The sequence below is a fragment of the Gobio gobio genome, assembly GCF_949357685.1.
Source record: "Gobio gobio genome assembly, chromosome: 24".
Taxonomy (NCBI): Eukaryota; Metazoa; Chordata; class Actinopteri; order Cypriniformes; family Gobionidae; genus Gobio; species Gobio gobio.
Window position 1 is genome coordinate 3,527,362 of NC_137120.1, and position 15,531 is coordinate 3,542,892.

A 15,531-nucleotide genomic window follows, 5' to 3' on the forward strand; every position below is an offset into this window, starting at 1 on the left:
TTATCAATTTGAGCCCGAATCAGACCCAGAGAATTTTAGTGAAGAGGATCGAGCAGAACCTTTGCAAGAACGGCTCTTACAGGACGTTTCAGAATGGGATGTGTTTTTGTTTGTAGTTGTTTCACACTTTTAGATACACTGTTATTAGTAAATGCTAGAAGAGATTATTTGATTACAGACTGCGGATCTATAGCAGCGTTTCTCAAAGTGTGTGGCCGCCTCACTGGTGGAGAATAGAGACATGACAAGTGGGGCGACAAACCAGAGGACATTTGGTCATTTATTGTGCCCATCTCTATTAAAGGTGCAGTGTGTAAAGTTTAGCAGAATCTAGAGGTTGTGAGTTTGTGAATTGCAACCGCCGACCGATTACCCCTCCCTTTTGAAGCACATAGAGAAGCTACGGTGGCCGACACAGGACAAAAATGCCATCGTCTGAGAGAGCAGAGAGTGACTAGCGCTCTATAGAGCAGTTTGTCCGTTTAGGGCCACTGTAGAAACATGGCGGCACAAAATGGCGAGTTCACTGTAAGAGGACCCGCGGTGTGTGTAGATAGAAACGGCTCATTCTAAGGTAATAAAAACATAACGGTTCATTATGTAAGTCAAGTCACCTTTATTTATATAGCGCTTTTTACAATGCAGATCTTCTAAGTAGCTTCACAGTGGTAACAATAAAATATCTAGTTCTCTAGATGTTTTGCCCATCAGAGCAGATCTAAACGGGTCTTCCTCGCACCGGAGGGAGTACTCAAAAATATTTGTCAGGTAACTGTGCATTTAAACATTACCCTTACAGACAAATCTTCCTGGACTGGACCACCAGGGCTATCTCTACCTATGGGATCAATCAATCAATCCTGACACCTCAAGAAATCATACAAAGACAACTTACCTGTGATGGAGGATGACTTCTCAGTCCCGTGTTTCTTGGGAATATCCCGGACGAGCCCCCAGCTGTTATAATTTCACAGGGGTCTCTTTATCAATTTTTGTCAAATATTAACTGTCAAAAACGGAATATTCCCATCAACACTTTGTTTGACCGTCAGAGCGGATCTACACGGTCCTTCCTCTCTCACCACCAAGGCTCTACAGATCTAACCGTCAGAGCAGATCTAAACGGATCGTCCTCGTCCAGACTTATGGTCACCTATACTCACATAATAACCTCTCCCTTCTAAGTACGACCTGAACCATTTGAGGACCATTCCAGAAAGCCCGACCCAGTTTTCCAGCCTGTCAAGAAGTATGTTGTGGTCAACAGTGTTGAATGCAGCACTGAGGTCGAGTAGCACCAGAATTGATGTTTTGCCTGTATCAGTATTGAGGCGAATATCATTTATTATCGTTATGAGCGCTGTCTCTGTGCTGTGATGCGGTCGGAAACCAGATTGAAAATTGTCAAAGTATCCGTTAGAGCTCAAGTATTTGTTCAGCTGATTGAAAACAACTTTTTCAATGATCTTGCCTATGAAAGGAAGATTTGAGATTGGTCTGTAGTTGCTCAATATGGTGTGATCTAGATTGCTCTTTTCCAGGAGGGGCTTACGCAGTTAGCTAGTTTTTGTTAGTAGCTATACACCTTCATTGCAGTCAGAGATGGGCATAAATACATGGAAATGTATTTAAAATACAAATACAAAATACTGTGTGGAAAAATGTATTTAAATACAAATACAGTATTTTGAAAATACACAAAATACATGTGAAATTTGCGATTCAGTGCAGATATCCCTATTAGGCTGAAATCTATCTGGGCCTATTCATTAATATGTTTTGTTCTAATGTCACAAGTCACAATTTCAAGTTTACTGGGTTTAACTTAATTATTTGGTTGGGGTTTAAGAAGTGTACTTAAAAACTTTTTCACATGTGTCCTCAAAATGACCCACAACCTAATCAGTTTATATGTGAAGAAATCCATTTATTCACAAACTTCTCATGAGACGAGTGTTTGACAAATTATTCTGCAAACTACTTCCTCTCATCGCTGCTTTTTGATGGTTTGGAGAACAATTACTCAGAGTCGCCCTCTGTCGTTTCACAGAATTATACAACTGAGAGCATGTCATGCACACTTTACTGAGGAGCGCACGCAGTAAGCAGGTTCGCGGCGTAGAGCCATGCGAATTGCGAAAGTATAAACAAGGCTTCAACCAGTGTTGCCAACTTTGAAAAGTTGCTACATCTAGCAACAAAATTGCTGACTACCTTAGCAACTTTTTTTTCTAAGAGCACCTAGCAACAAATCTAGCAATTATTTTTTATTTATTTGGCAATTTTTAGCAACTTCTGGAAAGTGAATCTAATCCAAACAACACACGTACAAGCTAGCTCAATAGGCCGAGCGGTTCATTCATAATTCCTCAAGATCGCTGTGTAAATGTGGAAATCGCTGTAAAAAGTGGAAGATCATTTAGGTAGCATATTTACGGAGCCCTGCATATGACATGCAGGAAAAAACTAGCAGGCTAAATCGTGCACACAATTTATAAATCGAGGGAACAAATGAGTAAATTTTGCGCACAATTTACTTTTTTTTTTCTTGCACGTCATGTGCGGGGCTCCGTACATATTAACTAACACATTGCTTTCATTTATTTTACAAACAAATCTAAATTAGCATTTCAAATAATATCTATGCGTTACATAATGGCGTAGTTTTGCCTTGCGATTACGTAATGACGTCATAGCGCAATGGCGTCACAAGGTCATTTAGCAACAACTCGATCTGCCTTTAGCAACTTCCCCTGAAAATGTGTTGGCAACAGTGGCTTCAACTGCTCAAAGCTAAAGAGAAAGCGGCAACTGTGTGCTGATTCCACCGCTTGCCGCGTTAAAAAGGCCTTTAAGTCCAAAGTGTAGGCCTATTTGTCAGCGTTCCACTCTGTCTCAGAGCGCACGCGCAAAAATAATATATAATAACACAAATCACATCACACCCAATAACTCATTCGCCCTTGCTTCTTTTTCCATTACAATTATTCCTACCCACTAAAAGCTGCACAGATATACAACCCCAAATCAAAAAAAGTTGGGACAGTATGGAAAACGCAAAAAAAAAAAAAAAGAAGTGATTTCTAAATTTACTTTGACTTGTATTTCATTGCAGACAATATGAACACAAAATATTTCATGTTTTGTCTGGTCAACTTCATGTCATTTGTAAATATGCATCCTTTCCTGTCGTTCAGACCTGCAACACATTTAAGAAAAAGTTGGGACAGTAAAGCATTTACCACTTTGTAATGTTGCCATTCCTTTTCACAATACTTAAAAAACGTTTAGGGACTGAAGACACCAAGTGATGAAGTGTTTCAGGTGTAATTTTGTCCCATTCTTCCTGCAAACAAGTCTTAAGGTGGGCAACAGTACGGGGTCTTCGTTGCCACACATTCTCTATTGGAGACAGGTCGGGACTGAGGCAGGCCAGTCAAGTACCCGAACCCTCTTCCTCCGCAGCCAGGACTTTGTAATGTGTGCAGAATGTGGTTTTGCATTGTCTTGTTGAAATATGCATGGATGTCCCTGGAAAAGATGTCTTCTTGAAGGCAGCATATTATGCTCCAAAATCTCTATGTACTTTTCAGCATTAATGGTGCCTTCACAGAAGTGCAAGTTACCTTTGCCAAGGGCACTGACACAACCCCATACCATGACAGACCCTGGCTTTTGCACTTGTTGCTGGTAACAGTCTGGATGATCCTTTTCTTCTTTGGTCCGGAGCACACGGCGTCCATTCCTGCCCAAAAATACCTGAAATACTGCTTCATCTGAGCACAGTACACGTTTCCACTGTGTGATGGTCCATCCCAGATGCCTCCGAGCCCAGAGAAGTCGACGGCGCTTCTGGACACTGTTAACATAGGGCTTCCTTTTTGCACAGTACAGGTTTAACTGGCATTTGTGGATGTAACTACGTATTGTGGTACTTGACAAAGGTTTGCCAAAGTAGTCCTGAGACCATGTGGTGATATCGCTTCTAGATGAATGACGATTCTTGATGCAGTGCCGCCTGAGGGATCGGAGATCACGGTTGTTCAGCTTAGGCTTGCGCCCTTGTCCTTTACGCACTGAAATTCCTCCAGATTCCTTGAATTTTTTAATTATGTTATGCACTGTTGAATGTGAAATATCCAAATCTCTCCCTATCTTTCTTTGAGGAACATTGTTTTTAAACATTTCAATAATTTTCTCACGTATTTGTTGGCAAACTGGCGATCCTCGGCCCATCTTTGCTCCTAAAGGATTAGACCTTTCTTGGATGCTGCTTTTGTACCAAATCATAATTACAATCACCTGTTGACATCACCTGTTTCAAATCACATCATTATTTAACAATTTTACCTCATTACTAGCCCTGAATTGCTCCTGTCCCAACTTTTTTTGAAATGTGTTGCAGGTCTGAATAACAGGAAAGGATGCATATTTACAAATGACATGAAGTTGACCAGACAAAACATGAAATATTTTGTGTTCATATTGTCTGTAATGAAATACAAGTCAAAGTAAATTTAGAAATCACTTCTTTTTTTTTTTATTTGCGTTTTCCATACTGTCCCAACTTTTTCTGATTTGGGGTTGTATTTGCTTACCCCGATAGGCCTATCCATGTAAACGATTTAGAAAAAGTTCCATCGAGTCGCAATTTATATCATCGCTACGAATCTACGGTATTGTCACATGATATCACCCATCCCTAACATGCAGTAACGTTAATGCTTCAAACACATCTGACAAGCTACTTTAGTCAACAAGTAGAATTGACCATGAATCCTTATTCCAGAAGAGTTGTGCATGAATGTTGGGGTTGGCGTGTCTGGGCTGAACTAGTTCATGCATGAAAACAGCTCCTGATAAAGAGGTTGACTGGCTCAAAGTATTTTGAAAATAAAAAAATACTCATCTTAAATGTATTTAAATACAAATTGCATTAGATTTTTTCCAAAGGCTTTAAAATACAAAATAGTATTTTGTATTTCAAATATTTATTTGAAATACATGTACTTGAAATACTGCCCATCCCTGATTGCAGTTAGCAAGTTTTTGTAAGTAGCTATAACTTAATTAGCTAGTTTTTGTAAGTAGCTATACGCCTTAATTTCAGTTAGCTAGTTTTTGTAAGTAGCTATACGCCTTAATTTCAGTTAGCTAGTTTTTGTAAGTAGCTATATGCCTTAATTCCAGTTAGCTAGTTTATGTAAGTAGCTATACGGCTTAATTTCAGTTAGCTAGTTTTTGTAAGTAGCTATACGCCTAAATTTCAGTTAGCTAGTTTATGTAAGTACCTATACGGCTTAATTTCAGTTAGCTAGTTTATGTAAGTAGCTATATGCCTTAATTTCAGTTAGCTAAGTAGCTATACGCCTTAACTTCAGTTAGCTAGTTTATGTAAGTAGCTATACGCCTTAATTTCAGTTAGCTAGTTTTTGTAAGTAGCTATACGCCTTAACTTCAGTTAGCTAGTTTATGTAAGTAGCTATACGCCCTTAATTTCAGATAGCTAGTTTTTGTAAGTAGCTATATGCCTTAATTTCAGTTAGCTAGTTTTTGTAAGTAGCTATACGCCTTAATTTCAGTTAGCTAGTTTTTGTAAGTAGCTATACACCTTAATTTCAGTTAGCTAGTTTTTGTAAGTAGCTATACGCCTTAACTTCAGTTAGCTAGTTTATGTAAGTAGCTGTATGCCTTAATTTCAGTTAGCTAGTTTTTGTAAGTAGCTATACGCCTTAACTTCAGTTAGCTAGTTTATGTAAGTAGCTATACGCCTTAATTTCAGTTAGCTAGTTTTTGTAAGTAGCTATACACCTTAATTTCAGTTAGCTAGTTTTTGTAAGTAGCTATACGCCTTAATTTCATTTAGCTAGCTTTTTGTAAGTAGCTATACACCTTAATTTCAGTTAGCTAGTTTTTGTATGTAGCTATATGCCTTAATTTCAGTTAGCTAGTTTTAGTAAATAGCTATACGCCTTAATTTCAGTTAGCTAGTTTATGTAAGTAGCTTTACGCCTTAATTTTAGTTAGCTAGTTTATGTAAGTAGCTATACGCCTTAATTTCAGTTAGCTAGTCTTTGTAAGTAGCTATACGCCTTAATTTCAGTTAGCTAGTTTTTGTTAGTAGCTATGTACCTTCATTGCAGTTAGCTAGTTTTTGCTAGTAGCTTGTAGTGTCGCTAAATTGTTTTTAAAAGAGTAATTTAAATTGTTTGATTGTTAGTAGCCTGTAGTGTAGCCAACTACTTAAAAAAAAGTATATAAGTATAAACTACTTTAAATTGAGCTATACCTTCATGGCAGTTATCTAGTTTTTACTAGTAGCTAGCTTGACATCACATCTGAACATTTACACTACCCTTGCTAAATCCAAAACCGTGACAAACAGTTGCATATTTGACAACACATAAATGCTGTTTGCTATAAATAGATGTATACAACTAGATCTTCTAAAAGAAAGGTTAACCAAACTGTTCAAACTTACAGTATATTTGCAACAATTTACTGAAACACAATATGGACTGGGCTGCCAACTCTCAGAGCGAGTTAAGAAATTGTGCTCTTCTCATGCGCCACACGTCCAAAAACATTGTGGGAAAAAGAGGACACGGACAAAACGCAGACAGAACAGGCTACTTTTGATATGAAACAAAGTCTCAGCTTTCAAATTGTGTACGTTTTATTACGAAATTCAAACAATACCGTTTTGGCGCTCGTGTGGGGACTGATCGCTGTTCACCCTTCAGTTGAAGCGGCGCGCGAACCGATCGTCTCTCCCTCTTTAATAATACTATACAGCACCAAATAAACATGAATGAACACCAGAGTCTACGTTGAAAGAGTCAGTGCAACTTAATGAAGTTCAAACCTCGTGTAATCACTCAGTCAGCGCTTCAGCCGCGGATTCAACAGCTCACTTTACATTTACCTCAGAAACGCCATTCAAAAACTGTAGTTAAAAAATATGCACTATATTACATATTCATTATATTTTTACTCTAATACCACTAAAAGTTATTATAATGTTGTTTTTATTATAAAACCCTTATATCCATATTGTCTATAAACATAAAATGAGTGAAATAAATCAACATATCAGCACATCTTTCATGGTGACTGGTGAAGCATGGAATAATTTTAATATACATTTCACGTTTTTGATCCAGATAATCAAGTTGTACATCAACCAGCAACTTATTTTTATATGAACGATACTGTCATATTTGTAAACGACCTGCTATTTTAGCCCCACATGAGGCGGAAATTAATAAAAGACTATTTGATGGCTTGATAAATTCGTTGAACTCTTCCGGACACTCCGAAAGGAGAAAACCTTAAGGCCGACCTTAAAGATACAGTAAGTAATTGATAAAACTACACAATCTGGCTAACAGGACCAAATCTTTAATAAATATGTCGGTTCCAGACTGTATCCCGGTTTAACCAGTCCTCCCCAGGCCTCTTATCTTCAGATTCAATCCAATATAAATAAAGTACTTTTATTATAATTATTATTAAACATCGTTATTGATAGCTGTGTAGAATGGCACTTGATGACCACTCGATCTTCCAGAACAGTTAGACAGACAGTACACACTAACAAAAATGAGTCTTTCAGTCTTTCAGACTGATGGGGTTTCGGTCCAGAGGCGCGAGTCCAACCGTCGGCCATTTTGGCTCAAATGCGAACAACCCTGCAGTCGAGTCAGGGTTCCTGAAAGGGCTCTGGAAGAAACCGCTGGGGGCGGGGTTATGTAAAACAAGTGGATGTGTGTGTGGCCACGCCCCCTGGCTGAGCCACGCCCCCTGAGTCCCTTGTAGAAGCGTCTTCACAGAATCTGCTCAGTACTGGATGCCGAGATGTCCAAGAGTCTCCAAGCGGCGTATGGGTTCAGCTCGTCCTGATCTCGACACAACGCCCAGACGTACATCATCCTCAGAACCTTCCCCTGAAATGCAAACGGTGGATTTCATGAACGCCGTCAGATCTATCTATCTATCTATCTATCTATCTATCTATCTATCTATCTATCTATCTATCTATCTATCTATCTATCTATCTATCTATCTATCTATCTATCTATCTATCTATCTATCTATCTACAACCCGAAATCAGAAAAAGTTGGGACAGTATGGAAAACGCAAAAAAAAAAAAGAAGTGATTTCTAAATTTACTTTAACTTGTATTTCATTGCAGACAATATGAACACAAAATATTTCATGTTTTGTCCGGTCAACTTCATGTCATTTGTAAATATGCATCCTTTCCTGTCATTCAGACCTGCAACACATTTCAAAAAAAGTTGGGACAGGAGCAATTTAGGGCTAGTAATGAGGTAAAATGGTTAAATAATGATGTGATTTGAAACAGGTGATGTCAACAGGTGATTGTAATTATGATTTGGTACAAAAGCAGCATCCAAGAAAGGTCTAATCCTTTAGGAGCAAAGATGGGCAGAGGATCGCCAGTTTGCAAACAAATACGTGAGAAAATTATTGAAATGTTTAAAAACAATGTTCCTCAAAGAAAGATAGGAAGATATTTGGATATTTCACATTCAATAGTGCATAACATAATTAAAAAATTCAAGGAATCTGGAGGAATTTCAGTGCGTAAAGGACAAGGGCGCAAGCCTAAGCTGAACAACCGTGATCTCCGATCCCTCAGGCGGCACTGCATCAAGAATCGTCATTCATCTATAAGCGATATAACCACATGGGCTCAGGACTACTTTGGCAAACCTTTGTCAAGTACCACAATACGTAGTTACATCCACAAATGCCAGTTAAAACTGTACTGTGCCAATGGAAGCCCTATGTTAACAGTGTCCAGAAGCGCCGTCAACTTCTCTGGGCTCGGAGGCATCTGGGATGGACCATCACACAGTGGAAACGTGTACTGTGGTCAGATGAATCAGTATTTCAGGTATTTTTTGGGAGGAATGGACGCCGTGTGCTCCGGACCAAAGAAGAAAAGGATCATCCAGACTGTTACCAGCAACAAGTCCAAAAGCCAGGGTCTGTCATGGTATGGGGTTGTGTCAGTGCCCTTGGCAAAGGTAACTTGCACTTCTGTGAAGGCACCATTAATGCTGAAAAGTACATAGAGATTTTGGAGTATAATATGCTGCCTTCAAGAAGACATCTTTTCCAGGGACGTCCATGCATATTTCAACAAGACAATGCAAAACCACATTCTGCACACATTAAAGTCCTGGCTGCGGAGGAAGAGGGTTCGGGTACTTGACTGGCCTGCCTGCAGTCCTGACCTGTCTCCAATAGAGAATGTGGACAACGAAGACCCCGTACTGTTGCCCACCTTAAGACTTGTTTGCAGGAAGAATGGGACAAAATTACACCTGAAACACTTCATCACTTGGTGTCTTCAGTCCCTAAACGTCTCTATCTATCTACGTCTATATACATCTCTATCCGTCTGTCTGTCCATCCGTCCATATATCTGTTTGTGTATCTATCTATCTATTTAACTACAGTGAGGAAAATAAGTATTTGAACACCCTGCTATTTTGCAAGTTCTCCCACTTAGAAATCATGGAGGGGTCTGAAATTGTCGTCGTAGGTGCATGTCCACTGTGAGAGACATAATCTAAAAAAAAAATCCAGAAATCACAATGTATGATTTTTTAACTATTTATTTGTATGATACAGCTGTAAATAAGTATTTGAACACCTGAGAAAATCTATGTTAATATTTGGTACAGTAGCCTTTGTTTGCCATTACAGAGGTCAAACGTTTCCTGTAGTTTTTCACCAGGTTTGCACTGCAGGAGGGATTTTGGCCCACTCCTCCACACAGATCTTCTCTAGATCAGTCAGGTTTCTAGCCTGTCGCTGAGAAACACGGAGCTTGAGCTCCTCCAAAGATTCTCTATTGGGTTTAGGTCTAGAGACTGGCTAGGCCACGCCAGAACCTTGATATGCTTCTTACAGAGCCACTCCTTGGTTATCCTGGCTGTGTGCTTCGGGTCATTGTCATGTTGGAAGACCCAGCCTCGACCCATCTTTAATGCTCTAACTGAGGGAAGGAGGTTGTTCCCCAAAATCTCGCAATACATGGCCCCGGTCATCCTCTCCTTAATACAGTGCAGTCGCCCTGTCCCATGTGCAGAAAAACACCCCCACAGCATGATGCTGCCACCCCCATGCTTCACAGTAGGGATGGTGTTCTTGGGATGGTACTCATCATTCTTCTTCCTCCAAACACGTTTAGTGGAATTATGACCAAAAAGTTCTATTTTGGTCTCATCTGACCACATGACTTTCTCCCATGACTCCTCTGGATCATCCAAATGGTCATTGGCAAACTTAAGACGGGCCTGGACATGTGCTTGTTTAAGCAGGGGAACCTTCCGTGCCATGCATGATTTCAAACCATGACGTCTTAGTGTATTACCAACAGTAACCTTGGAAACGGTGGTCCCAGCTCTTTTCAGGTCATTGACCAGCTCCTCCCGTGTAGTTCTGGGCTGATTTCTCACCTTTCTTAGGATCTTTGAGACCCCACGAGGTGAGATATTGCATGGAGCCCCAGTCCGAGGGAGTTTAGCTTCTTCCATTTTCTAATGATTGCTCCAACAGTGGACCTTTTTTCACCAAGCTGCTTGGCAATTTCCCCGTAGCCCTTTCCAGCCTTGTGGAGATGTACAATTTTGTCTCTAGTATCTTTGGACAGTTCTTTGGTCTTGGCCATGTTAGTAGTTGGCTTCTTACTGATTGTATGGGGTGGACAGGTGTCTTTATGCAGCTAACGACCTCAAACAGGGGCATCTAATTTAGGATAATAAATGGAGTGGAGGTGGACATTTTAAAGGCAGACTAACAGGTCTTTGAGGGTCAGAATTCTAGCTGATAGACAGGTGTTCAAATACTTGCAAAATAGCAAGGTATTCAAATACTTATTTTCCTCACTCTATCTATTTATCAATCAATCCATCCGTCTCTGTCCATCAATCCATCCATCCATCCGTCTCTCTGTCTATCTATCCATCCATCCATCCGTCTCTCTGTCCGTCCATCCATCCATCCACCAATCTATCTATCTATCTATCTATCTATCTATCTATCTATCTATCTATCTATCTATCTATCTATCTATCTATCTATCTATCTATCTATCTATCTATCTATCTATCTATCTATCTATCTATCTATCTGTCTGTCTGTCTGTCTGTCTGTCTGTCTGTCCGTCTGTCCGTCCGCCGAACTACAATCTTCTAATGTAAAACACCCCTGGTGTGCCGTTACATTTGGCCCTTTAGTAGATTAATACCTGCACAGCCACAGCGGCTCCGGGCCCCGAGTGAGCTCATCGGAGCGGTCGCCGAGGGTAACGGCACTAATGGCTGAGAGCCGCTCGTCATGCGAGCGCTAACTCACCGGGTCTCCCTCCACCACTTCACCCTTCATGTTCCGGATGACCATCACCAGCTGAGCCTGGAAGGTGATGATGAGAACGGGCCCCTGCTCCATCATCTTCCCCATGGCCAGCTGCAGAGGAAACCACAGTTAATCAGAGATTCAGAGGCGGATTATTATTGGGCCTCTTCCCTTCTGTACTTACATCAATGTTATCGATGTCCAGGATCTGTGAGTGGAACTGGAGGCCCATGGCCTTGGCCTGCTGGATGGGGTGGGCCAGCTGACTGTAGGTCTGAAAGCAGAAGCAGAGTCAGAGCAGAACCGCTGAGAGCTCAGCAGAGAACACTCTCACACACACTCATACTCACACATTCTCACACACACACACACACACACACACACACACACACACACACACACACACACACACACACACACACACACACACACACACACACACACACACACACACACTCACGGCCTCATAGCACCAGTCCTTCAGCACCTCCAGCTCGCCCTGGATCATGGCCTGCAAACAGAGAGTCAGGGTCAGTGTGCTCTCTGTGTCTGGGAGCGATGCATGCTGGGATGTCTGTGTCTGGGAGCGATGCATGCTGGGATTTGTGTGTCTGGGAGCGATGCATGCTGGGATGTCTGTGTCTGGGAGTGATGCATGCTGGGATGTGTGTGTCTGGGAGTGATGCATGCTGGGATGTCTGTGTCTGGGAGTGATGCATGCTGGGATGTCTGTGTCTGGGAGTGATGCATGCTGGGATGTCTGTGTCTGGGAGCGATGCATGCTGGGATGTCTGTGTCTGGGAGCGATGCATGCTGGGATGTCTGTGTCTGGGAGTGATGCATGCTGGGATGTCTGTGTCTGGGAGTGATGCATGCTGGGATGTCTGTGTCTGGGAGTGATGCATGCTGGGATGTGTGTGCCTCACCTCGAGGATGTTGGGGATGATGTCTCTCTCACACTGCTTGAGGAACGAGTCCTTGTCGAAACTCGGGTCCACCTTCAGGATCTCAGTCAGAACCTCAGACATCTCCGTTTTAGAGAATAAACCACCTGAGAAGAGAAGAGGAGACTCAGCCGTCTGTCTATTTTATCTATCTATCCATCCATCCATCCATCCATATCAGTACATCTATTTATCCATCCAATTACCTATCATCCATCCATCCGTCTATCTATATATCCATCCATCCATCCATCCATCCATCCATCCATCAGTCTGACTTTATATCTTTCACAATTGAGACTTTTACTTTTAGTAGTTGCAAGTTATTTTGTAAATGCAACTTTTTCTCTCAACATTGTAACCATTTCTCCTCCTCAGTAAAGCATAAGCACAGTGTGTCTTTACCGATGATTGTCGGTCATTTTGTCTGTGACGGTGCGGGACGCTCTGATGAAGGCGTTGTCACTCTCATCATACTTCATCTTCATCTCAAAGAACCCTGGGAGGAGAAAAGCACATGAAGTGACTCGGCTCAATAACACAGCACATGCATCTCACATCATGTTCTGGGACACACGCAGCCTTTCCCTCTTTCCCTCTTATCACTGCGCTAAACGAGGCTCTAACTGCTGCAGTGAACTCTTCAACTACCGCCCAACATCCAGATCTCAGCGCCATCTGCTGGACAGACGCCGCACTGCAGCTCCACTCACTGTTGAAGACAGCATTGTTGTCCTTGAACTCCTTCCACTGCTGATACCATTTAGAGTCCTTGTGAAGCATGTCGCATTATTCAATAAAAAGAGATCCAGCCCATTCCGTGTCAACCATCTTTTATTTTTACTCTCTCCCCTCTCCCAAGCCCCTCCCTCTTAAAGAGACCTGTGATAACACATAACCACACCACATCTCCCCTTTCCAAGAACAAAACACTAAAACAGTAAACCTATATCAACACGAACATTCCTTTTCCTTCAAAATTACTTTTGAACTTATACACCAAGAATATTCACATTCAAAATAAGTGAACTAGTGTATTTTTTCCTCTAAACACTGCATTAACATTTTTCCCATTTACATTTTTTTTTACTCTTCTTTTCACCTCACTGTATGTGAAACCCAAATTAGCTTTCCAGTGACTTATAAGTCCAACTTCTTTGGTTGAATCACTGTTCTTCCTGAACGTGTTTTGTATAACCTGGGAGTTTGGACTGTTTGGTCCTTTGAAGGCTCTGGAGGATGCTCCCCAACCTCTGTTTGATCATTAGATTTTGTAAACACTTCAGCACATGGTTTGGTGTCTGCCATAGGAACCAGATGACGCCTGTTCCTTCGGATGGTGCCTTGAGGGCTTTCCACCAGGTATGAACGAGGTGCTGAATGGGATGCAACCACAGTCCCCTCAGTCTTTGTGTCTGTAATCCAAACTCTCTGACCTGAGGAAAGGTGACTGAGTAGTCTTGCACGATGACGTGTGTTGAAACTGGCAGTCTGCTTCTCTCTCTTTTCCTTTTCCTTTGCTGTTACAACAGTGTAATCAGGGAGGTTTGGAATCAGAAGCAAGTGATGCTGTGGTATCGGTGTGCGTAGTCTTCGTCCCATTAGGAGCTGAGCAGGACTGTAGCCATTTGCCAATGGTGTTGTTCTGTATGCCAGCATTGCCAAATAGGGGTCTTTTGCTTTGCTGAGCAGGTGTTTTACCGTCTGAACGTGACGCTCGGCTTCTCCATTGCTTTGAGCGAATCTCGGGCTGCTGGTGATGTGGTTGAAGCCATAGTCCACTGCGAAGCTTGCAAACATCTGGCTGGAAAATTGAGGTCCATTATCTGAGAAAAGGATCTCTGGAATTCCATGCCGTGAAAACATAGACTTTAAGTGCACAATTACGTCATCAGATCTTGCAGGGGTTAGTTTGGCTATCTCCACAAATCTGGAGAAATAGTCCACCACCAGTAGATAAGTGCTTCCGTGCATTGAAAACAAGTCTGCACCCAGCTTAAGCCACGGTCTGGCTGGAAAATCAGCGGGCATTAACACCTCGGTTGGATTGACTCGTTCTTTAATACATGTTGTACAATTTTGAACAAGCCTGTTTATCTGTCCACTTAGACCCGGCCACCACACTGAGTCTCGAGCAAGAAGTCTACATCTTGCAACCCCCTGTTGCCCTTCGTGCAGCTTCTCCAGAACTGTGTGGCGCATAGCTGCAGGTATCACCAGCCGCGAGCCTTTTAACAGAAGACCATCATGGACTGTGAGGACCGCTCTTTCAGGCCAGAATTTTCTTACTTCTCCTGTTATGTGGCTAAGGTCCGGCCATCCTTCCTGGCATCGTTCCATCACTTCGGAACAGGTGGGGTCTCTTTTTAGCTGTTCTTTGAGTTCGGTTAAATAGTTAGTGCTGGAAGGCATGCACCCTATAACAGTCTCTACATAGATGTTGGTGTCTTCCATCAAGTCTGCATCGTAATTGTGTTCTCCTCCGCTGTAAGTTACTGGCGAACGAGACAACGTGTCGGCTGTTAACAACATTTTGCCCGCTGTATGTGTGATGGTGTAATTGTACCTCATCAATCTCATGCGGAATCTCTGAATCCTCGGAGGAAGTTCTGCTAGTTCTTGAATACCCAGCAGGCTCACCAGAGGTTTGTGGTCTGTCTCGAGATGGAAGTGATGTCCTATGAGGAAATCTTTGAACCTTTCACATCCCCAGGTCAGACCCAAAGCCTCCTTTTCCACTTGGGCGTACCGTTGCTCTGTGGGGGTAAGTGAACGTGACGCATATGCCACAGGTTTCCACTGCTCCTCCTCTTTCTGCAGAAGAACAGCACCAAGACCGTATGATGATGCGTCAGCCGACAGTTTCAGCTCTTTGTTCGGATTGTACAAAGCTAGTACAGGTGGGGATGAAAGCTCACGCTTAAGTTCGCTAAAGGCTTCTTGCTGAGCTCTACCCCAACACCAGTGGTTTCTTTTTGACAGAAGGTCCCTCAACGGCCTGTCCTTCTCTGCAAGGCATGGGATGAATTTACCTAATTGGTTTACCATACCAAGGAAGCTGCGAACTTCACTGATGTTAGATGGCTCTTTCATCTCCAGCACCGCTCTAGTCTTGTCTGGATCAGGTCTCACTCCGCTTTCTGAAATGATATGACCCAGAAACTTGACCTCCCGTCTGCCTAACTCACACTT

The 15,531-nt window shown here is 42.0% G+C and overlaps 1 protein-coding gene across 1 annotated transcript in view; it reads right to left on the bottom strand.

Annotated features, from left to right (window-relative positions):
• Nucleotides 1-7,184: 7,184 nt before the first annotated feature.
• The window catches only part of LOC307120534 (mitochondrial import inner membrane translocase subunit TIM44-like), a gene marked incomplete at its 5' end in the record, with an annotated part of 108,526 nt that continues 100,179 nt past the window's right edge, over nucleotides 7,185-15,531 (bottom strand). The window contains 7 exon segments of the mRNA XM_079807630.1: nucleotides 7,185-7,946; nucleotides 11,396-11,506; nucleotides 11,580-11,669; nucleotides 11,856-11,906; nucleotides 12,322-12,446; nucleotides 12,745-12,751; nucleotides 12,753-12,838. Coding sequence (XP_079663756.1) covers nucleotides 7,827-7,946; nucleotides 11,396-11,506; nucleotides 11,580-11,669; nucleotides 11,856-11,906; nucleotides 12,322-12,446; nucleotides 12,745-12,751; nucleotides 12,753-12,838 — 590 coding nt within the window. The 3' untranslated portion in view covers nucleotides 7,185-7,826.